We start from the raw sequence: 24,987 nt of genomic DNA on the forward strand, positions 1-24,987 counted from the left end.
TACAGATGATATAATCTTATACACAGAAAACCCTAAAGAATCCACAAGAAAACTACTGGAACTAATAGAAGATTTCAGTGAAGTGTCAGGATACAAGGTAAACATACAAAAATCAGTTGGATTCCAAATCAGTACCATTTACAATAGCCCTCAAGAAGATTAAATACTTAGGAATAAATCTAACCAGAGACATAAAAGACCTATACAAAGAAAACTACAAGACACTACTGCAAAAAAACGAAACAGACCTACATAAGTGGAAAAACATACCATGTTTATGGATAGAAAGACTCAACATTGCAAAAATGTCAGTTCTACCCAAAGCAATCTACAGATACAGTGCAATCCTGATTCAAATTCCAACAACACTTTTTAATGAGATGGAGAAACAAATCACTAACTTCATATGGAAAGGAAAGAGGCCCTGAATAAGTAAAACATTACTGCAGAAGAAGAACAAAGCGAGGGTCCTCATACTACCTGATTTTAGAAACTATGGTAGTCAAAACAGCCTGGTACTTGTACAAGAACAGATACATAGACCAGTGGAACAGAATTGAGAATCCAGATGTAAATTCATCCACCTATGAGCTTTGACAAAGGCCTAGAGTCCGTTAAATGAGGAAAAACAATCTCTAACAAATGGTGTTGGTAAAACTGGATATTCATCTGCAGAAATGCAAAACGAGACTCATACCTCACGCCATGTACAAAAAGTAACTCAAAATGGATCAAAGACCTAAATATAAAATTTAAAATGATAAAGATCATGGAAGAAGAAAAGGGACAATGCTAGGAGCTCTAATACATGGCATAAACCGAATACAAGCCATAACTAAATGTGCAAACAGCAGAAGAGAAACTAGATAACTGGAAGCTCCTAAAAATCAAACACTTACACTCCTGAAAAGACTTCACCTAAAGAGTAAAAAGTGAACCTACAGACTGGGAAAAAAAATTTTGGCTATGACATATTCGTTAAGAGTCGAAGCTCTAAAACCTACAAGATACTGCAATACCTCAACAACAAAAAGACAAATAATCCAATTAAAAAATGGGCAAAGGATATGAACAAACACTTCGCCAAAGAAGACATTCAGGTGGCTCACAGATACATGAGGAAATGCTTGAAATCAGTAACTAGTAGAGAAATGCAAATCAAACCTGCAATGAGATACTCCAGTTTAACTAAGACTGGAGGAACCTTCGAAGCCATGGCCCCCAGATGCTCTGTTAACTCAGAACTAAAAACATTCCTGAAGCCCACTCTTCAGACAAAGATTAGACTGGACTATAAAACAAAATAATACTCGCAAAGAGTATGCTTCTTAGTATAAGCAGATACACAAGACCAAATGGGCAGCTCCTGTCGGGAGCCAGGATGAGAAGGCAGGAAGGGACAGGAGCTGGTTAGAAGCACACGAGAAACCTGGGGTAGAAAGAGGGAGTGTGCTGTCACATTATAAGATTTGCAACTAGTGTCACATAGCAGTAAGTTTATAAATTTTTGTATGAGAAATTAACTTGAGCTGTGAACTTTTACGTAAAAAAAAAAAAAATTTTTTTTTTTTTTTTTTTTTACCTAAAGCACAATTAAAAAAAAAAAAATTCCAATCATGCTGGAGAAGGCTGAGGTTTGTAGAACTCAGTTTCAGTATCAGAGTAAAGAACCAATGAAGCCAAGAGCCTTCATCCCACCCACATCTCAGACTTTGGGAGTCAAGGGAGGAGGTGGAAATTACCCAGATACCCTGAGAGCTAAACAAGCCCTTTTGGGGGAAGTTGACTGAGGTTTTCTGTTGCCGAGTTCCCTTTGATTCAGTCAATGAATGTTTCCTGAACTTGTGGCCTGGTTCCGGGCATGGAAAGATGAATAATCCACAGGTCACTTGCTCTAGGGGCTAACATTTGAGTTTCAGCTCAGTGGTCCCGGCACCTCACCTGTAAGAGAAACGGAAGACCTGGTCCAGAGAGCATGGGTGCAAGTCAGAATCTTATTAGAATCACCCAGACGGGGGGCAGCTGTCCCACCCACCCCACTCTTACTTTCTACTCCAAAAAAAAAACAGAAAAACAGAGCTGGTTGTGTGTGTGTCTGTGTGTGCACACAGGTCTCTGTGTGTGTCTCTTGTGTGTCTGTGTACGTGTGTGTTTGTGTGCCTGTGTGTGCATGCATGTGTGTGTATCTGTGTGTGCATGCATGTGTGTGTCTGCGTGTGCATGCATGTCTGTGTCTATATGTGCACGTGTTTGTGTCTGTGTGTGTATGTCTGCATGTGCGTGCATGTATGTGTGTGTCTGTGTGTACATGCATGTGTCTGTGTCTACCTGCGTGTAGATACATGTGTGTGCGTGCACATGCCTGTCTGTGTGTGTTTAGGCCTCAGCAAAGAAGGCGCCAGTTCTTTTTTGTACTGCCCGTTCTGCTGGTCCCCAGAGGGAATTGCATTCTAATGGAGACAGCACAGGCCTCAAGTGCAGACGTGCATTGCCTGCCCCTTACGTCAGGAACTGGATGGTGGCGCTTGATGGTCTTTGTTCTGGTTTTACAAATGGTCTCTTCCCAGTTGAATCTGAAGGGATTTTTTCCCTTGGTAGAACCCCATTTAATATCATATTGAATTGAATGTCTCAGCAACAGAAAACCTCAGTCAGCTTCCCCAAAGAGGGCCCATTTAGCTTTGTCTCTTGTATATGCATTTTATTTCTACCACCATCACGGCGTGGCATCAAGGCCATCTTTGTGTACAAATCAGGGGCCCTGGCCAGGCCTGAGTTGCCCAGGATGCCTGACCTCTCTCCAACTTGGGAAACACACCCACATGGAAATGTCTGCATCCAGCCAGCCCCTGTTAATTTGGTGTCCCAGGCTTACCTACTTGCAGCGGGCATGCACACCCATGGGGCCCTGGACAGCCAGTGTCGGAGCTCTGGGGGACTTCTTCAGGAAGAGGAGGGGAGTTGTGGGCATCCAACCTCACCTGCCCCAGGCCCAGAACAGGCCTGGTCCCTTTCTGCAGACCCAGGATTTAATATGGCTGGCTAGGTGGCAAGAGGGACTTCGGAAGTGCCTTACTTCTCAGAGGTAGGAGTAATAGTAATACCTGCTTCTCAGGGTTACTGGGCAGATTCAACAAGCTAAGACCTGGGGCCCAGGCAATGCCTGGCACATGTGATATGCTCAAACAGAGTGCCCCTCTGGCCTTGCCTTTGAGGCCTTCTGCAAACAGGGGAGGGCGGATGAGGAGTGCTCAGTGGACTGGAGCTTGGTGCTAGGGCTGGGGACAGGCTGTGGATTTGCTTCTTGCCACTCTGTCCCCCACACTGCTGTTGGAGTCCAGGCCAGCTTGTCTGTGCAGAGGGTGGCAGCTCAGGGGCTGGAGTTTTCTCACAGAGCGGCCCTGTGTGTTCAGCTAGTCATTAGCCATTCTTCATTCACCCCATCTGGCTGCATCTCAGGTGTTGGGGGAGCCCGACCAGGCCAGGAAGCTGTTGTTGGGCAGGCAGGTGTTTGTGTGGCTTTAATTATTCAGGAATCCGGTGCTGGTCAGTCTCCACCCGGGGCAGGAAGAAGGTGCTGGCTGCAGCTTCTCGACAATGGCCTGGTGGAGAGTCCTGACATCCTCCCCCAAGGGCTCCTGGCTCACAGGCTCTGGCTTCCTCGGGCCTCTCCCTGCACCCTCAGGGCCCAGTGCCAGCCTTTTCCAGACAGGATGAATGAGCCTGCACCATTTTCCCGGGGGAGAGCACTGCCATCTGAGAGTGGCCAGTGTGTGTGACAGGCAGCGCTCCAGACCAGGCTGTCCGAATGTGTTTATTTGTCCCTTTGCATCCCGCCAGCTCTGGCGACAAGGCTAACCCTTCCTGACAGAATCAGTTCAGCTCTGTGCTCTAAGCAGGGCCCAGGGTGGGCAAGGGGCTGGCAGGGACGGTTGGGCTCTCTGGTCACTGCAGCCAGGGGCCTGCTGGCTGAGGGGGAGAGGGGCACACTCCACCACAGAGTCAGGTGGGCCCTGCAAACAGGGCCTAGCCCAGTGCACAGAGCCGGCGTTGGGGGGGGGGTCCCTTCCCCTGGGGTTTCTCATAGTTCCATGGCAAAAGAAGGGGGAGCAAGGAGAGGGGCCTGGTTTATTTTCTTCTGTTCCATCCCCAGTCCTCTGCTGAGGCCTACCTCTCTTGGAAAGCCCATGGTTGTTGGAATCAGATTGGCCTGGGTTCGAATCCTGGGGACACAAGATAGAGGAGCAAGGGTCAACTGGGTCCTTTTGAGAAACCAAATATGGGGTCCTCACTGAAGCCTAACTTGCCCACCCAAGCTTGTTTGCCCTTGGGCAGAGTACTGTCCCTTCAGGATTTGAATAACACACTGTAGTGTCCTGCTGCTAGTGCTCCAAGTCCCACTGCTAATACCCAGCTCTCTTGTTTATAAGCTGGGCCTCCTCAGCCTCCTTTAAAAATGGAAAATGTGCAACACTTGTCAAAACTCATCTAAAACTTGTTCTATTGAAGGGTGGAGTGGACGCTGGACTGTGGAGGTGACTGGGGTAGGGGTGGTGGTGCTGAAAGGGGCCGGGGGTGGGAGCCAGAAGCAGGGCTGTGCTCCTGAGGAGAAGGCTGTCCAGCACAGGGGGCAGGCTCTTGCCGAGCCCCGTCCAGCTCCGGGTCTCTTTTCCAGGTTGTGATGGGGCACATGTGACTGGTGGCCCCAAGGGGCTGTAGACATGCCCCACACCCTACTCAGCTGCTGCACTTTGCACCTTCAAGCCGGGCTGTAATTTTGTAGAAAGGTGTGGAACTTAAACCCTTCACTGCCCGTCTGCGTGGTAACGTTGTTGGGTGGAGGTCTCTCTCACCCCTAGAAGCTGCTTCTGGCCCTGGGGCCCTCTGTTACTGGTGAGCTGGGGTTCTTCCTGCCTGAGGCCGCTTTACATGGGAACCTGGCATGGGTACTTTAGACAAAAACTTCCACTGTCTTTAGAGGACCCAACTTCCAGTTTCCCGATTAACGAGGGCCAGGGTGACCCAGGGTTTGGCAGCGGCTTGTGCCCATCTCCAGTGATGCCAGCAGGCTCTCTGAGGTCACTGGCTGGCCCTCTCCCTGCCTCCAGCCCCCCCCCCCCCCACTTCCACGTCATTTCTACCAACTGGAAATAATCCCTCCTCCCTCTGCCACCCTCCGCCTTTGGGGCTCAAGACTCCCCTTCTGTGCCTTTGCACGTGATTTTCTGAGGCACAAAATGTTCTCCCTTTCTTTATCCTCTGGTTTACAAAACCCAGATGAGATGTCCCCTATTCTCAGGAGCCCTGCCCTGGCCTCCCCAGACAGCTCAAGCCTTCTGACCTAGATGAACTTGGCCAAGAAAGGATTAGACAGCAATAGCCACCCTCTGCCAGCAGGGGGCACGCTGCACGGAAAGTGGCGAGCTGCGCAACTAAGGGGCCTGGTTCCAGTGTGGGCCTCTACCAGGAGGTGGTCCCTGCCTCGGTGTGCGTAGAACACCGACCACGAGGACAGCAGTCAGGGCACAGCGAGGCAGGGGCTGCGGTACCACCACCATTGTCTGCAGGAGTTTTCAGGGCCCGTGGGAGGCAGGCGGCAATCCACAGAGACGCAGGGCTTCCGGCCTCCTTTCTGTGAAAGGGGCTGAAGCTGAAATGCAAATTTAACAACATGACTCTGGGCCAGGGAGTAGCATCCTAGGCAGGCCCCTCAGGACAGAAGCTGCCAGAGACCCTAAATCCCCCCTGCTTGGGTTCTTACTGGTTCTTACTGGAGATGGCTGCTCTCCCACTAAGGGCCGTTTACCCTCCGGTTGGCAACCTGTGACTTGTCAGGAGCTTGTCCAGATTTCTCAGCAGAGAGTAGGTCAGTGATGCTTAAAATCCACCTTTGCTTCTTTGTAATGTCCTGGTTCGGTATTCAGCGGCTCTCCAGTACAGGCCCCTCTCTGGTGAGCCTGAGCTTTGCTCAGTACAGCTACTTAAAAAAAAACCCACTGCCATCGAGTCGATTCGGACTCATAGCAACCGTATAGGACGGAGTAGAACTGCCACATAGAGTTTGCAAGGAGTGCCTGGCAGATTCGAACTGCTGACCTTTTGGGGAGCAGCCATAGCACTCAACCACTATGCACCAGGGTTTCCTACCAGCCCTGAAATGGCTAATCTGTGACCATGGGGTTTGATGGTTCTCACCTGGACTGTTGCCAAATGACCTTACTGAATGTGGTCCTGACTCCCCAAGGACAGATGCTTACAGGGCAGGCCACCCCCAACTCCTCACCCCATAACTACCTAGAAGGTCTGTACTGTGAGGATCAGACCGAGGCATAAACTGAAAGCCATGACTTTAGGTGACTGTTGTCGTTAATATTGTTAGTTGCTGTCGAGTTGATTTTGACTCATGGTGAGTGCATAGTGTTTTCAAGGCTGTGACCTTTTGAAAGCAGATCACCAGGCTTGTCTTCTGAGGTGCCTCTGGGTGGGCTCAAACTGCCAACCTTTTGGCTAGTAATGATTTCTTCCACCCTGGGAGGTGGAAGCCCACAGGCATGGCAGGGAAAAGGCAAGGCCATAAGGCCATAGCTGAGAGTGAGCTCAATCCTGACCCGATGATGTGTTGTGAGCCCAGTGCTCTTCCACTGGGCTACTACTGGCTACCTCTGGCTCTACTGCAAGAAAGCATCTAACCCACGTGGTTGTAGAGGAAAACCCCTGTGGTACAGTAAAGGGGTTAGTTAATTCAAACTGGGTTCAGGTCCAGGGTACTTAACTCATGCAACCACAGCATGGTCCCCAACTGAGGGCCCTTTAAATGTTCATGAACGCTCTTAGTTATACGCTCTTACTTATCTAGTGCTGCTATAACAGAAATATCACAAAAGGATGTCTTTAACAAAGAGAAATTTATCCTCTCACAGCTTAGAAGGCTAGAAATCTGAACTCACTGTGCTGGCTCCAGGGGAAGGCTTTATCTCTCTGTCGGCTCTGAGGAAGCTCTTTTTCATCAATTTTCCCCTGTCTAGGAGCTTCTCAGCACAGGGACCCTGGGTCCAAAGGAGGCACTCCCCTCCTGGTGCTGCTTTCTTGGTGGTATGAGGTCCCCATATCTCTGCTGGCTTCTGTCTTTTATATCTTGAAGGAGATTGGCTTAAAACACAACCTAATCTGTAGATTGAGTCCTGCCTCCTTAACATAACTGCCACTAATCCCACTTCATTAACATCATAGAGGTAGGATTTACAACACCTAGGAAAGTCACATCAGATGACAAAATGGTGGACAGTCACACAATACTTGAAATCATGGCCTGGCCAAGTTGACACATATTTTGGGGAGGCACAATCCAATCCATAACAACACCCTGATAGGGTAAAGCCTGCCTGGCAATTCGAATCAGAGCTCTGGTCCAGAGATGGCCAAACCAGCCCAGCAAACCCCTCCCCTAATCCCATCCCAAAGAGGCTCCAGCCTCTCGGGAACCTGTGCCAATGCTAGGTGCCTGCTGCACCTGGTGTGTCCTTCTGAAGGGTCCTTGCCCCTCCTTGCCTATCGCTCCCACCAGGTGGGGTCCCTCAAAGGCACAGAACACATTTTGTTCACGCTGATATCCCCAGGTGAGGCCTTGCACAGGTGGCTGTCCCGTAAATGCTAGTCCATTGGAACTGCCCACATTTCTGTGGCACGTCATTCTCTGTGGAGGCCTTGTAGCCACGTGCTTCTCTATTCCTTCCCTCTTCAGCCAGAGCACCATGTCTTTCCACTATCCAAACACTACAGGGACCCAGATGTCCTCCACACCAGAGAGGCAAGGGGCCAGGGCCTGGGCAAAAGGCCTTGAGTCCCAGGTGGCGCGGATGCTCATTGAGCACTGGTGGAATTGAGTGGGTCCATGTTTACTCTCCCTCCCCTTTCTCCTCACTCCCTTCCACTACTCCACCCCCTCCTCCATAATACTCTTAGACATTGCTTCCTCTCTTTGGGTGGTCTGATGTAGTCAATTTGGCTAGGCTGTAGTCCCCAGTAACTCAATTAAACACTAATCTAGGTGTTGCTCTGAAGGTTTTATAGATGTGATTAACGTCTATAATCAGTTGACTTTAAATAAGAAACAGTATTGTAGATAATCTGGGTGGGCCCGGTCCCATGAGTTGAAAGGCCTTAAGAGCAGAACTGAGGTTTCTCTGAGAAGAAGAGATTTCACCCGTGGACTGCAGCTTCACCCCATGCACAGGAGTGCCAGCCTGCTCTTCCTGACGGCCTGTCCTAAGGATTTGGGATTTGCCTAGGCAGGTCTCACGATCTCACAAGTCAATTCCTTTCGATAAATCTCTTAAAATATATCTCTCACTCATTCTGGTTCTCTGTTGGAACCCTGACTGGTGTAGGGGAGCTGAGAAAGCTTCCTGTGCCTAGGGTGGGCAGGATGGATCACGTGATAAAGCAGTTCCAATGTATGGTGGGTGGCGTTCGCTGTGTGCCCCTGCGCTAAGCACTGTGCGGGCGTTGCTTGAAGAATCTGGCTGTGGCAGTGAGGCAGGGAGCCTTGGACATGACAATGTGGCTTAGGTCACAAGAAAGACAACAGTTCCAAGGTGGATGGTCTAGGCAAGTGGGTGGTCTAGGCAGGTGGGTGGTCCAGATGGGTGACTAAGCTCCAGGAAAACTCAGCTCCGGCTGTTGGGGTCTTACATACGTGGCTCCAAAGGGCACTGTGGGAACAGGGAAAGAGAATGTGGGAAAGGGGCTTTGCTGTCCTACAGGCTGTGGCCTGGAAGGGGCACATACCACTGCTAAGAATCTAGAGCCTGGTCAGACAACTACGTGCCCAGATACAATTCTGTTACCTCAGAGGAAGGGAGGATGGGAGTTGGTGGACGGAAGCAGACTGCGTCACACCTTCCAACACGCCCGTAAGGCAGTCACTATTCTTATGTGTTTTATAGATGAGATACTGAAATCCACAGGGACAAAGTAATATGATCAAGCTCACTCTTCTGGTCCCCAGCAGTCCCTGAACCCTGCCAGACAGACTGTGCCTGAATCCTGGCTCTAACATGTATTATCTGTGTGACCTTGGGGTGGTAACTTTAGCCCTCTGAGTCCAGTTCTCACATGTGAAAATTAATAACATCTAATATTTCTTGGACACTTACCAATGGCAGGTGGTGTGCTAAGAGCTTTCATTGCATGTAAGCCTTCAAACTGTTACTATCCCCATTTTATAGATGATACAACTGAGGCACAGACAAGTTATGTGCCAAGGTTACATGCAGGCATGCTGCTGGCCAGGATCAGAGACTCGATGGTCTGGCTCCAGAGGACAAGTTTGTAATTTCTTTTTTGTGCCAACAACCTCTTTTACAACCTGCTGAAGCCATGGACCCCTCCTCTGGGTAATTCTTTTAAATGTAAAAAAATAAATTACAGCTACAAAAAAAAAAAAGTTTCAAAGCAAACTATTAAAAATACTTAAAAATTTTTAAAACAAAAATGTAAACATGGTAAAATATATGATTTTTTAGGAATGCATTCTTTAACTAGACCCGTGAGGGTCTAATAACTCATGATTTCACGGTCGGGATGGGCATCAACTATATCTACCTGTAATTACTGGGCTGTGATATGCGAATACCTGTGAGGTTTCTTGGTGACAAACTCGTAAGTGCTGCTAACACTACGTGATTCCTCGCTTACATTCCTAATTGATGGGAATGCTGAATTTCAATTAGACATTAGTGATAATAAAGATGTATTTCTCCCTCATCCAACTTCACAGAACCATAGAAAAATCCCAGATTCAGGGCAGACTTTTCACCATCATCCTGGGGTTCCTGCTTTGCAGGGCTGATGATAGAACTTGTTCACTGACACCTGTGAAGCTGGCACACAGCAGGGGCACAGCAGGGACATAGCAGGGCACAGAAGGCACACAGCAGGGCACAGAAGGCACACAGCAGGGGCACAGCAGGGGTACAGCAGGTACACAGCAGGGCACACAGCAGGGCACAGAAGGCACACAGCAGGGGCACAGCAGGGCACAGCAGGGGCACAGAAGGGGAACAGCAGGGGCTCAGCAGGCACAGACCAAGCACACAGCAGGCACAGAGTAGAGGCACAGCAGGCACACAGCAGGGGCACAGGAGGGGCACAGCTGACTTTTTGGTGGTTGTTTGGGTCACACCTTTCACTCCCTCCACTCTGGGACTTAAGGGCAAAATAGCGAGGGCACAGGGAGAACACAGCCAGCTGGGGTGGCTCTGGTGCTGAGCCCAGCCCCTCTGCACCCTGCTGGCCCCCAGGCCGGCCACTTGCATTCCCCACATGTCCTCAGTGTCTCATGGTCTGGGCTCTGCAGCTCCCTCACTGCTCCTCTCAGGACAGAGGCTGCAGCTGCCCGTGTATCCTGCGGCCCCTGCCCGTGTTTGTGTCGGCAGGGCCGTGTGCCCAGCCGCCAGGCTCACTCACCTGCATGCAGGGTGGCTGTGCTGACTGGCGGCAGAGGGGGATGAGGCAGCGTCTCCAGGTGGAAAGCTGGCGGGGGGCGGGAGGTAGGCTGATTTGGGGCTTTGCTAGACCGTCTTTGCCCTGCCCTGGGGTCTGCCGTCGGGGCCTGGAGAGGGCCCTCATGCACCCACACACCTGCCCCTACCCCACACCACAGCTTGGCCAGCCTTGATGAAAATAAATGTCCCGGGGCTACAGCTTGATTACACCTCCCACCTTTATCCCCTTTCCACCTTCCTGTGGCTTCTCTCACTGTGAAAAGAAAGGAGAGAGGGAACTAAAATTCTCCGTATGCCCATTACGTGCCAGGCATGTTGACTGCACCATCTCCTTTGCACCAGTTGACAGGTGAGGCAGCTCAGGCTCAGAGAGGTCGCCATCCAGCTGTAACAGGCCAGAATCTGAACTGAGCTCTGGCACCATTCTCCTTCCATTTCACGCACTGCCTTCCTCTGCTCTGCCCGTTACCAGCTCCTGGTACCCAGCTCCCCTAGGCTGCACAGAGCTGCTTCTATCTTCCGGAAAGCCTCCATTATACTAATTCAGACTAAGGTGCTAGTGACTCAATGTTATCCTCCCCTGCGGTGTTTTCAGTTTTAAAAGGAGCTATGTAAATTTATAGGGTCCGCTGCTATGAGTCAGAATCCACTCGCTGCAGCGAGTTTGTTTGTCTCGTTTGTTTTCAGGGAGTTAGCTGTGCTGAACTCACAGAGAACTGTTGTGTCATAAGGCAGGGGACTGAGGGGGAGTGTTGGAGGTTTCAGAGGGCAGGGAAAGTGTGCTAGGCCTGGGTGGCCACAGGAGGACCATGAATGATCAACTCCACTTGAACCACTGTTTTGCCTAAACGGCCCCCACCGGCCCCACTCTCCTAGCCTAAGGTCCTCATGAATGGACTGTTCTGACCTCTGGGGGTCGCGCCTTCTCCGGGAGGGCCACTGAACCCACAGTCTAGACCTATGCATTCCTATTTAGCTTTCAATGAAGGGAGGAGGAGAGAGCAGGGGAGGGACTGGATGAGGGACTGGGCGGGGGAGACAACTAGGATCCCTCGCATGTCCTCAGGAGGAATACAATGCCTCCTTCTCTGCCTCCCAGTGCCTCTCCTGGGAGACTCTCACTCCACCCCCACCGTCTCTGAGTTAAGCAGGGCTGGAGTAATTATACCCATCTGACAGGAGAAAACTGAGGCCTAGGGAGGGGAAGTGGCTGTGAGTCTTGCTAGGGCCTGGACTTGCAGGTGAGACAGCAATGGGAGAGGCAAGGGGGGGCTTCCTTCTTTGCCATTAATTCCTTCCCTCATTCACTGCTGCTACAAGGTCCCCTCTCCCTGGTGCACGCACCATACGCTGCGTGGAGTCACAGGCCAGGCAGCTAAGGAGGGCTTACCGCTACCAGCTGCCTTAAGTCCATTCTGGCTAACGGCAACACCACGTGTGTCAGGGCAGGACTGTGCTCCGCAGGGTTTTCAGTGGCTGCTGTTTTGGAGGTAGATCACCAGACCTTTCTTTCAATGCACTTCTAGGTGGACTGAAACCTCCAACCATTCTGTGAGTAGCTGAACGCGTTTATATCACAAGGGACTCCTGGGTATGCTTAATCCATTGTCATCAAATCGATTCCATTCCTACTGCTTAGGGGACAATTATTAAAGAATTTGGAAGTGGGACAGCCGCTGTACCCTCACCTCTTTTGGCAAACCCCTGAATTTCACATTCTTTTTCCTCTGTTTCCGAGAGGAAAAGCCCAAGACCTGTGTGTCTGTATGGTGGGGAGTGGATTCAGCTCCAATTCTCTTACAAACTCCAAGAGGTAAGGGCTTTTGACAACTTTTTCAGATGAGGAAAAGGTTCAGAGAGAAGTCACTTGCTCAAGATCACACAGCTAGCGAGCAGAAAGGCAAGAGCGAACCATGCTCTTCACCTCATCATGGAGGGCTTCATGCATAACTCCTCCCAGACAGCATACGAATGTTCACTTAACTGGTTGATCGATTCATTAATTAAACAAACACATGATTAGCTTCAAGTGTCTCTCAGGCATTGTGTTAAGCAGTGGAGCTCTGGAGAGAAATTGATTCTTGCCCTCAAAGAGCTCATAGTCCATTGAGGGAGAGAGATGCATAAAGTAATAATCACAGTTTACCGTGACAAAGTCTCCAACTGAGGCAACTACAAGCCAAAACATTGTAACAAAAGGTAAGACAGTGATTAACTTTTGCTCGAGAAGCTCACGGAAGGCTTCCTGTAGGAGGACCCAAACCCAAACCCAAACCCAAACCCACTGCCGTCGAGTCAATTCCGAATCATCATGACCCTATAGGACAGAGTGGAACTGCCCCATAGAATTTCCAAGGAGCTCCTGGTGAATCTGAACTGCCAACCTTTTGGTTAGCAACCATAGCTCTTAACCACGACACCACCAGGGTTCCCTCTCCTAGGAGGAGATATCTGAATTGGCCTGTGAAGGCTAAAAGGGATCCGTCGGGAGTCTGAAGCAGTGAGAAGGACGTGCCAGGTGGAGGAAACGAAGTAGCCTGTGCAAAGGCCGCGGAGGCCAAGCACCACGTGGATCTCCATGGGGGCCTCCCGCAGACAAGGCCCGAACCCAGCACCTCCCAGAATAAGTTTCACAATCACTAGTGATCAGCGCCTCTGCGAATAATAATGTCAGGCAACAGTTTTCTACATGCCACGGTTTTGCCTAAACTGCCCCACCTGTCCTACCCTCCCAGACTAGGGTCCTCCTAAGACCTTCCTATGTATTTACTCGTTTAACTCTCATGACAGCTCTATGAGATAGATACTGTTAGTAGCTCCATTTCACAGATGAGCCAACAGCGGCACGGAGAGATTAAGGAACTGCTCAAGGTGACACAGCTAGTCAATGGCAGAGCCAAGATTTGTATCTGAAAGTTCTAGAATCCATGCTCTAGTACATATAATCTGGCCAAATATGCAGGGAAAAATAGCTCTATGACTACTGCATTAGTAATAGTTCTGAAAAGGGCATCAGTAAAACAAAACTTTTTTTTTTTTTTGATTCAGAGTTTGTCGAACAATTAAAAACAATTTTTTTTTTTTTGGTCTTCCAAGGATGAGATTTAAAGAAAACCCTTTGGGAATGACTCCAGTGGAGGCCAGACTCTTTGGGTGGGAGCTGAGGGCTGGAGGGCTTTTCTGACGCCCTGATGACCCCCCAAATTGGATATGCTAGGTAGCTATCTTCTCACAGAGCTACGGGCCCCCCGACTCACTATACTGGGATCACATGCTCCTTCCACGTACTTCGAACACCAAGAAAATGAAGAAGCCAATTGGAGTTTGGAGGAAGCCCTTCTGATGTTGTCAAAACTGCATTTTTAGCCTCATGCTTGATTCCTCTTTTCCCCTGACTGGGAGGGAAACTAACTGTTGGAGACAGTTAGTGGTTACCTCATTACAGTGTATTTCATGGGTTGCGTGTGTGTGTGTGTTTGTGAGAGAGAGAGAGAGAGAGAGAGAGACTGTGTATATGAGTCAGCGCACTATGTGAGTGTATTTGTGAGCTTTGTGTGAGTGTGTTAATGTGCATGAGAGTGTAAATGCAAGTGTGTATGTCAGAGCACGTGAGTATATGTGTATGAACGTGTGTGTGAGTGAGAGAACAAATAAGAATGTGTGTGTATGGCAGAGTGGGTGGGCAGAGGAACTTTCAAGAGAGGGGGAAGTAGAGAATGAGAAGAAAGAACCCCACCTCCAGCTACCCAACCTCTGGCTCCAGCTGATGAACTTGGGCGGAAGTCTCTTGCGGGAAGGGGGATATGAAGGGGGAGGGTGGATGTGGAGTGTACAACATTTCTGCCCAGAGCTCTGGCTTCATTTCAAAGCCTGGGAACAGGAGCTGATTCTTGAATTTCTGAAACCTGACCCCTTCCTGCCAAGGGAAGTCCTGCAGCCACGGCCATTAGCACCATGGACAGCGTCAGGCCTGCCAGGTGGGCCCTGGGGAAGGGTTGCTGTTCCCTTCTTCAAGGAGCAGACACAGACATCCGCGTCTGCATGGATTCCAAACAACTGGCAGGAATGAGTTTTGATAAGATCACTGGGTGTTTTTTTCAGTCAATAGATGGGGTCTTAGCTAGACCTGCTGTCATCTGCCCCTCCCATCCCATCAATGGACAACGAGTCCCAGAGGAAAAAAAAAAATGCTTGCCAAGGGACCCCGAGAGTGGTGACACAGTGAAGGTGGTGTTGTTGGAAGATGTATGCCTGCCAGGGGAGGTGACCAAGGCCCCAGAAACACAAAGGTGTCGTATTGCTTGGGTTCTCTGCCTTACCTGTTTCCTCTGTTCGACTGCCAGTGTCTCCAGTGCCTAGTACAGTGTAGCTGACCAATTACTGGTGGTACAGTGGGTGGATGAGCTCCAGGCCCACTCCATGGCCAACTTCTACACCTGCATTGACAAAGGGCTGAGTCTTCCTCTAGAGGAATCCAATATGGCCTTGGGTGAACCTTTGAATCAAAATCAGCTTCCCCAGCAACTGATGGGTGCTTTCAGGACATGGAAATTTGCTTTTATTAACAGTCCAAGTTAAGTGCAAGTCTTCTACAAAAAAAAAAAAAAAAAAAACAGTAACAATAAATAGACATAGTCCTCTGGTGGCCTGTGGGGCTACTGAGCCTTGCTGTGCTACCCAGGGCAGAACCCACCAGCACTGGGCTTTGCTGTCTCATTCTGCCCCATCCCACAAATTCACAGTCCCAGGGCCAGCTTTGAGGGGCCTGAGGAGACACAATGACAGGGCTTTTGCCTAAAGAACATCCAGCCTCTTAGAGAGAAAGCCACTCAGACAAGACAGGATATTGCTAGGGCCAGCTGAAGATTGTCACATGACATACTTGTTGCCCCAGCCCTGGGGAATAGATGGCTCAGGAGAGGCAAGGTCCAAGTTGGCAGGTGTTACCAGGAAGGCAGGGAGGAGGCAGGGACCTTAACCTGCCTCAGCTCACTCAGCTGGTGAGGGCTGGGTATTTCTGTTTTCTGATGGATCCCCACATTTAGCACATAGTAGGCACTTAATAAATACTTGCTACATGGATGGGTGAATAAACTGTACCACTCTGCTTCTGTGGGACTGAGAAAAGCTGAGGGGGACAGTGTGGCCTGAATAGCTGGTTCTCTGGCTGGCATATTGTGGCAATAAGGCTGGTGCAATGGGGCAGGACCAGTTTAAATCACAGCCACCGTGGATTTCTGAGACAGCTGTCTTTTGGAATTGGGGGCACCAAGGGGGACATGCCCCTGGAGACAGCAAAACAGGCACAAGGACAGCACCAGACCCATGGCTCTGGGAGACCCAGTCAGGGCCAGCTCATCCAGGCAGAGGTAATTAAGGCTCCAGCTGCCGTCTCTGAGAGGGCTGGGCAAGAGCTTGCTGGGGCTGCCTGACCCTCTTCACTCAAACGTGTTGCCGCTGCTTCTGAGCTAATGGTGCTGGTAGGCGTGTCCTCACTGGTCACTGAGTAGGTCTGTCTGAATGTCTTCAGGGCCTAGGCTGGAGCATTCACCCTCCCTCCCCATTCAGCTGTGAGCATTTCAGCAACAAGAGCTGGAAATGGAAATGAGCCCTTGGGTCGTGGTGGCCCAGCCCCTCGGAACAGTTTCACTCACCCTCTGGCACGTGACTGTGGGGTGCTAGTGTCTGCTCAGAGGTACTGGGAGAGGCTGTGGTAATCATACTCCGCAGAACACTGAGCCTAGTGCTCAGAACAGATTAAACCAAGACCAAACCCAACCCAGTGACGTGGAGTTGATTCTGACTCATAGCGACCTTATAGGACAGAGTAGAACTGCCCCATAGAGTTTCCAAGGAGTGCCTGGTGGATTCAAACTGCTGACCCTTTGGTTAGCAGCCGTAGCCCTTAACCACTACGCCACCAGGGTTTCCCAGAACAGATTAGAGAATAGAAATTCTCTTATCTTTCTTTCAAAGTGATGGTTCAATAAACACACATGAAAGGCTGAGGGGCTGGGATGGATATACGACGACGAGAGGTACAGGCAAGGGAGGGCAGTGTGCGCCAATGGTAGAATTCTCGCCTTCCACATGGGACACCTGGGTTCCATTACTGGCCAGTATACCTCATGCACAGCTACACCTGCCCATCAGCGGAGGCTTGAGTGTTGCTGTGATGCTGAACAACTGTGAGTGAAGCTTCCAGACATTGAAAAAAAGAATGCAGGCTAGACAGACTAGGAAGAAAGGCCTGGTAATATACTTCTGGAAATCAACCAATGAAAATCCTATAGATCACAATGGTCCAATCTGCAACCGATTATGGGCATGGTGCAGCACTGGGCAGTATTTTGTTCCCTCGTGCACGGGGTCACCATGAGTGGGGGGCCGATTTGACCGCTGCTAACAACAATGACAACAAGGGTATATTTGCAATAATTGTCAACTCTGCTTGGGTAGGGGTCAGAGAAAACTTCAGGCAAGGAGTTGACACTTCACAGGTGACACTTGAAGGATCATTAGGAATGAGTCCAGAGAGATGAGCAGAGGCACAAGCATTCTGGGTAGAAGAAGCTCTAGTGCAGATGAATGGAGTGTGGGGCCCCTTCCTGACGAGGAGGGGGCATTAGTGAACCAGACAAGACTGCGTGTGATTCAACATTAACTATATGTCACAGATCACAAAGGCTTTGTGAACAGAGAAGGGGGAGGTAAACAGCTGGACATACCAGGTGACCAACAGACATTGGTAAAAGGAATGCAGGCTAGATCACTAAGGGCAACTTAGGGCCAACATGAGACCTGAAATGTAGAAACACAATCTTAATGGAAGACGATACGCTAATAAAGATTATGATTAATATTGATGGGAGGACAGTCACCAGCGATGCTTAGGAAAAGCAGAAGCCAGGCAGATGATGAGGTGTGTCAAACACTGCAGCAGGCCACTCTGCCTGGCCCTGACACCATGGGAGGGAGGGCAGAGGAAGGACCTCCTGACTCATGTGGCTTCTGCTGGAGGCTGCCTTCTCTCTGCCTGCCGTCCCTGCCACAGGTGCTCCCAGGAATGGTGATCCCTGGGAAAGAGTTGCTTTGCCCGGGGTCTGTGAGGGCAAAAGCCTGGGTCTCAAAATTCACCCCTCCTGGCTTTGCCCTGCCCAGATCCTACACCATGGGAATTGGGAAGGCAATCTACAGATGGTGTCTCCTGGAGTGAGTGTCTTCCTGAAAACTGTTTATCCAGGTGGAACTTGTGATCTGTCCACCTTTAGCAGAGCACAAGAAGTCACAGTGGGGAATCTGGGGGGAGTGTGGGAGAGACAGGACAGTCCCCTGTTCTCTGCTTCAAAGAAGGATAGGCTATGTGGCTGATCTTTGGGTCTCTTTCTTTCTTGTTAATCATAATCCCTCCCCCTCCACCCTGCTTACTGCCCAGAGGTCTCATCTTGATGGTAATAAACATCTTAAAGCATGAATAAAAAAACCAAAACCAAACCTGTTGCCATTGACTCATAACGACCCTATAGGACAGAGTAGAACTGCCCCATAAGGCTTCCAAGGAGCACCTGGTGGATTCGAACTGCTGACCTTTTTGTTAACAACCAAACTCTTAACCACTACACTACAAGTTTTCCAAAGCATCAATAGTTAATAGTAATAGCTAACCTCCCACTGAGCGCTAATTACACACTGCATATTGTTCTAAGGTCTTTACATTAATTAACTCATTTAATCCTTGCAATAACTCTGTGGTAGGTACTTTGGTCTTTCTCATCCTACATACATGGAGACTGAGGCTCAAGAAGTGATTTGCCCAAGTTCACATAGATAGGAAGCTGCAAGGCCAGGCCTGGAAGCAGGCAGTGTAGCTCCTGGAATCACTGTGGCTCATTCATTCTAAGGGTGGCCCTAAGGAAGGGAGAGGACAGATGCCAGAACCAGAGGTGTAGCGAGAGGTATTGTGGGGGGACTTACCTCCAGGTGCAAGTCCAAGGGGGTGCCAAATTAGGTGCGGAGTAACATTCCAAGGCTCCGCAAATATGAAGGGCAGCTCAACAAGAGAGGGGAAGGCATTTCTGCTGACCCGTGGCTGCTGTCAATGTCTATTCATCTTGAAATAGGTTGGCGGGGGGAGCTCGACTTAGAAATTGCCCCTGGATGCTCGAACTGGGGAGGGGGTACAACTTAGAGGTTGCCCCTGGGTGCTTGTTACCCTCCCTATGTCGCTGGCCAGGACCCAGGAAACCATGAAGAATGTAGACAAGAGCTAACCGTCAGTCTTGCATTCTCTGCCAGGTTCTCAGAGCCCCTGGTCTGGGTGTGAGGGGGATTCCAGCTCTGGACACTGGGCGAGTACTTTGCGCTTTCAGAGCCTTTCTTTCCTCATCTGTACGATGGGTTGCCCTGAGGAGTAAATAAAGGAACACGTGCAAAGTGCCTGACACATTTGCTGTTGTTAGCTGCCGTTAAGTCAGCCCCTGACTCACGAAGACCCCGTTGGCGACAGCCTCCACTGACAGATGGGTGGCGACTGCGCATGAGGCGCATTGGCCAGGAATCCAACCAGGGTTTCCTGCATGGAAAGTGAGAACTGAACCACCGCCGGCCCTTGCCTGAATCATAGTAAAGCCAACAGCCTGTTGCTGTGGAGCAAATTCCGACTCATAGTGATCCTACAGGACAGCGTAGAATGGCCCTATAGGGTTCCCCAAGGCTGTAAATCGCTACAGAAGCAGACTGCCACATCTTTCTCCCGTGGAGCGGCTCATGGGTTTGAATAGCCGACCTTTCAGTTAGCAGCCAGGTGCCTAACCACTGCGCCACCAGGGCTCCTCGATACATAGTACCTATTGCCATCAAGTCAATTCCAGCTCACAGCCACCCAACAGGATAGAGTATAACTGCCCCATAGGGTTTCCAAGGATCAGCTGGTGAATCCAAACTGCACACCTTTTGGTTAGCAGCCGAGTTCTTATCCACTAGTTCCTTCTTTCCTTTCTCTCCTGGGTAAAGTTGCTTCAGACTAGGCTCAGTTGTTCTTTCCACACGTATGTACTGCCGTGTGTCAGATCTTCTGCTATGCCCTGGAAAAATGCGAAGATGAAGCAAGAGGCTGGAGCAACGTGGGGTGGGGTGAGGAAATGTCCCAGAGTGACTGAAGGAAAACAAAATAGATTTTAAACTAACCCAGGAGAACACAAACGCCTGATAAATGAATGTTCTCTCAAAGCGATCACCTCTGGAGGGCTCAGAGTCGTTCCAAAGATGATGCCGATGGTCCATAAAACCCTATATTAGCCCTTGGACTTCCCACCTCCCCCCCCCCGTCCCAGGCCTGGTGCCTCCCACAAGTGAGGGAGCACTGGAGCAGGAGCTGGCCTTTTAGATTACTTAGCTTAGCCCCCTCAATTTTCAGAGGAAAACCAAGTCTCAGAGAAGAGAACAGGCTGATCAAAGTCCCACAGCTGCTCAGGGCAAGGGTAGAAACAGACCTGTTACTGCTGAGTCAGTTCTGACTCATGGTGACCTCCATGTGCTACAGAGTAGAGCTGCTCCATATGGTTTTCTTGGCTGTAATATTTAAGGAAGCAGATCACCAGGCCTCTCTTCCACAGCACCACTGGGTGAGTTCAAACTGCCAACCTTTACATTAGGAGCTGAGGGCAAACCGTTTGCACCACCCAGGGACCTAGAACCAGAAGACAGGGCTTTAAACGTCAGGTCCATAGGTCTTCCCAATACACCGGCCCTCTCTCATCCCTCCTCTCTCCTCATATGCTGCTTTGGAGATGCACAATTCTCCAAGTCTGGTGCTCCAGCTTATTCAAGACTTTGGCTCAGAATGGCTCTGGGTTATTGTTATTATTTTTTAAAAAACAACTAAGCTAACCTCAGAAGGTAGGAGTTGGAGCTGTTCAAGGGAATGTGTCAGTGGGTCTGCCTGGTAGTGGCTGGGCTCTGAGTGGGGCCTGAGTGTAGGAAGGTTGCCACCAACGGCTGGGTGTCAAGCATTTGTGTTTCTAAATGACTTTTCTACAGAGGATAAGGGCCAGCCATTTTTCTGGGTGGAGGAAGGGGCTAAGGCTAGCAAACTCTTGGTTTTGGGGCTTTGGATTTTTCAGAGAGTGGTTGGTGATGGTCTTTAGGCGCCTATTTAGTAGCCTGGAGTCCTTGGCCTCCGTATGTGAAAGACCTTCCCGAAGTGAGATCTGCTCACTCCTGAAGAAGTAACCAAGAAACCCTTTCCTGGAAAGCCTCGCAGGACCCAGCAGTCTCCTTGACTTGGAGGGCTGAGGTCTGATCCTATTTGCAGGCAGGGGACGAACTAGGTGACCTCCTAAGGACCTTGTTGGCACCAGGACACCGGGTGCTTTCATGGCGATGTGGAGGTGCCTGGTGCGCCCGGCGAGTGCGCGCATGGGCACTGGCGTGTGTGGTCTGTGGAAGCACGTGAGTGTGGCCGCAGGTGGGTGTGTCAGAGGCGCCTGGGTCGGGGGTGCGCCCTCCGCGCCCACTTGTGGCTCCGCGGCGCCGCCAGGCGGAACCCTGCCTTTGCCGCCTGTGCTGAGGAAGCCGTCCGATAGGAGGAGAACCGCAGGCTGATGACATGAGGGCGCCGTCTCCCGAGTGATGGCAGCGCGCGCTGCCTCGCCGCCTCCGCCGCTCAGCCCCGGACTCCTTACGTCAGGGTAGCTGGGTCCCCCCTCCGCGCGGGAGCCAGCGAGCAGCAGGGAGAGCAGAGCAGAGCGCGCTGCGGAGCCAGACGCCCTCACTGCACGCCGAGCCCGGCTGAGCCCTGCCGAGCCTCTCCGAGCCCAGCGGACAGAAGGAGAGCGCCGCGGAGCTCGAGCCCGACGCCACACCGCACCCGGCCCTCTCTGGCCGCAGCCACCCGGACCCGTGGGGCGCCAGGTTCAGCCTGCGCGCCCTCCGCCATGAGCGCCGGGCTCCGCGGCTTTGCCAAGCAGCCCCAGCACGGCGGGCACCAGAGCCCGGGCCGGGGCGCCTCTCACTGAAGTAGTTGGGCGACCTGAGCAGAGGGTCGCCACGTCGGGGGCGCGGCCAGGACCCGCGGAATCGGCCCCCGAGCGCGGGGAGCGGGGTCGCCCGCGCCGCCCCAACATTACCTCCCCCGGAGGCAAGGAGGAGCTGGTGGCGGTCGCCTCCCGGCTGTGGCAGCGGCGGCGGCGAGCTTGCCTGGCGGCCGTCGGCGTGCTCCTGGCCATGGTGCTCGGGCTGCTCATCGCCGTGCCGCTGCTGCTGCAGGCGGCGCCCCCCGGCGCGGCGCACTATGAGATGATGGGCACCTGCCGCATGATCTGCGACCCGTACACCGCCGCACCCGGCGGGGGGCCCGCGGGCGCCAAGCCACAGCCGCCAGGACCCAGCACCGCAGCCCTGGAAGTCATGCAGGACCTCAGCGCCAACCCTCCGCCCCCCTTCATCCAGGGACCCAAGGGCGATCCAGGGCGACCCGGCAAGCCGGGACCGCGGGGTCCCCCTGGAGAGCCGGGCCCCCCTGGACCCAGGGGTCCCCCGGGGGAGAAGGGCGACTCGGGGCGGCCGGGGCTGCCAGGGCTGCAGCTGACGGCGGGCGCGGCGGGAGGCGTCGGGGTGGCGGGCGGCGGAGCCCCGGGCGGCGGCGACTCGGAGAGCGAGGTGACTAGCGCACTGAGCGCCGCCTTCAGCGGCCCCAAGATCGCCTTCTACGTCGGTCTCAAGAGCCCCCACGAAGGCTACGAGGTGCTCAAGTTCGACGACGTGGTCACCAATCTCGGCAATCACTACGACCCCACCACCGGCAAGTTCAGCTGCCAGGTGCGCGGCATCTACTTCTTCACCTATCACATCCTCATGCGCGGCGGCGACGGCACCAGCATGTGGGCGGATCTCTGCAAGAACGGCCAGGTCAGTGACCTCCACCCCCGCGAGCCTTGCAGACCCTCGCCCCCACCCGCGCCCTGAACCTCGCCCTGGAGCCCAGTCTCCTTTCTCCCTACTCGCGAGGGCCGGAGCCAGCGCCGGCAACGAACGCGCGGCTTTGCCCCAGCGACCTGCTGCCCATGCGCCCTGACCGCGCTGAAGGGAGCAAAGTGCTTGAGGCTGGGCCCGGAGCACCCAGATTCCCCTCCACCCAAACTGCTATCCTCCTACCCTGGGCTATCCTACCCGCCTGCAACCTGGCGACCACCCGTGGTCTGTTCGTAGGCCTCATTCTTGTTTAGCATCCCCTGTACGCTCCTGTCTCCCCTTTTCCCTCTAACCTTTTCTCCTTCGTGCCCTGGTTCCGGCCTTTCGCTGCTGGGTCAGTGTCAGTGAACTGCCCCCGCCCCGGCCCCGGGTCCCGGGACTCGCAGGCTTCGGAAAGGAGGGAGTGGGGTAGGAGTTTGTGGAGTTGGAGAGAGGGCGTGGAGCAGGGGTAGGAGACCCGCCAAGGGCGCGCCAGGCGGGAGCCGGGCAAGAGTCCAGGCAGAGGTGCCTCGGCCCACCGGCTCTCGTGACTCGCCCCCAGGTACGGGCCAGCGCCATCGCGCAGGACGCCGACCAGAACTACGACTACGCCAGCAATAGCGTAGTGCTGCACCTTGACTCGGGAGACGAGGTGTACGTGAAGCTGGACGGCGGGAAGGCGCACGGAGGCAACAACAATAAGTACAGCACGTTCTCGGGCTTTCTCCTGTACCCGGACTAGAGGCGCGGGGAGCGCAAAGAGGGTGGCTCCAGGCCGCCCATCCCCGCTGGGGCGCTCGGCTTCCTGGCGAGGGCTACTCTCGCTTCATGACACTTCCTGACATCTCAGTTGGAAAAGACAGACACTTCCCTACTCTCCTCCCTGCCCCGCCCCGGACTCCTTGTGTCTGCGACTCACGACTTACTGCTCTCTGAGCTGTGCCCCCCACCCCGTCCGGTCCCCAACCCGGGGAGAGGGACAGCGGACGCCCAAATGGAGAGCTGAGCGTGAACCTAAGCCCCTGGGGTGGGGACACAGACTCCGCAAACATGATTGGACTGGACAACGGGGGGGGGGGAGGGGGGCGCCTACCCTCTTCAGGTCCTCTTCCGGCCTGAGGCCTAGGGCTCTGTGCCCTGGCAAGGGAGGTAGGCCAAAGCCAGCACGGCCTCCCTGGGGGCGTCCTTCCTTGTGACCCGAAATACTTGTGCGAATTTCCCTGTCCATCTGCCAAAAACCCACCCGCAGCAGAATCCCAGCAAAGGAAAATTCACTTCTCCACATTGCACTCCCAGCTCAGCCTCACCGCGCTGCATTAAACGATGTTTTTAGACCTGGGCTCTGAAGTCTCTGTCATCGTGGCCCTTGGAGCAGACAACAGATGCCCACCTTGACAAAAAGACCCCAACTGGGTCTAGAATAGCCCCATCTATGCCCCGACTGGCCAGCCACTGGCTTGTCACTGCCTACCTGCGGTGGGTGAAGAGAGAGAGATGGGAATACACCACCCACCCTTTAGGGAAGATTCTCCCCTGGGCTGCAGCCCTGAGCTAGATGGTACTATGGAGGGTCATGGGGGGGGGGGGGGCGGAGTTAGAGCATGACAGGAGAGAAATGGTCCGGTCTCCATCTTCTGGCAACTTAAGCAACTTTGTGCTGGCCTCTTTGGGAAGCCGGCAGGGGTAGGAATTCCTGGGGAAGGAAGGGAGAGGAGCAGTTCTGCAAAATGGGAGGCTGAGGAATGGGAGAGCCCTCTAGCAGGTGTTTGGCTCTCAAAAGGATGTGCAGAAATCCTGTGAACACATTCACTGAGGCACAGAGCTCATTCAGCACAGGTCCACTCCCTCCTGCTCCAGCTGAGTGCACATCCCTCAAAAGAGGCAAGCCTGTAGGGCAGCCAGCTCTCTTGTTCCACCTCGAATTGGGTGATGAGATAGACACCATCCCTCAGGGAAGGACACCCTCCTCTGGGGTCTCTCCTTCCCCTTCCAGGGGGTGTAGGGTCCTGCTCTGAACCTGAATATGCTTGTCTGGGCTCCTCCCTTCACTTCCCTTTGGTATCCAGCACACACAAGTTAGCAAAACACCCCACATGGTTCTGATTTTCTTCTTTTCACACTTTTTGGTTGTTGTTAGGTCATAGAGTTCCCACAACAAAAATAACCAGTTAGCAGCCTGTTAGCGCTTACTGAGCTCATTTGACTGGCCAGTTGTTCGAAAGGAAACGTGTGCCAGTGTGTGTACACAGAGGCAACCCCACGGTGTGCACACAGAGTGTGCAGATCTGTACAAAGCTGGATACGTGTGTATACACACCCAGGTGGCTCATGTTACACACACGTGCATACACGTGTATGCGTCGGTCCGTGTTGGTTTTGTATGTGACAGCGCTCCAGTCTACACGTCTGCCCCCAAATCACATACTGCTTGACTTTGGTCCCTAACCCACCAGAGGACGGAAAAGCTGTGCTTCCATTTACAAGACAATTACACCCCCTGCTTGGAGTCCTGTCGCTACTCCTCTTTATGGTC

The 24,987-nt window shown here is 52.3% G+C and overlaps 1 protein-coding gene across 1 annotated transcript; it reads left to right on the forward strand.

The window, feature by feature from the left end:
- Positions 1–21,695: 21,695 nt before the first annotated feature.
- On the forward strand, positions 21,696–23,787 carry C1QL2 (complement C1q like 2). The gene is made up of 2 exons (XM_049889184.1): positions 21,696–22,412; positions 23,017–23,787. Exons 1-2 carry the CDS (start codon positions 21,729–21,731, stop codon positions 23,194–23,196), a joined length of 864 nt encoding a protein of 287 aa, XP_049745141.1. The 5' UTR covers positions 21,696–21,728; the 3' UTR covers positions 23,197–23,787.
- Positions 23,788–24,987: the final 1,200 nt, after the last annotated feature.

This window comes from Elephas maximus, chromosome 6 (genome assembly GCF_024166365.1).
Source record: "Elephas maximus indicus isolate mEleMax1 chromosome 6, mEleMax1 primary haplotype, whole genome shotgun sequence".
Lineage (NCBI taxonomy): Eukaryota > Metazoa > Chordata > Mammalia > Proboscidea > Elephantidae > Elephas > Elephas maximus.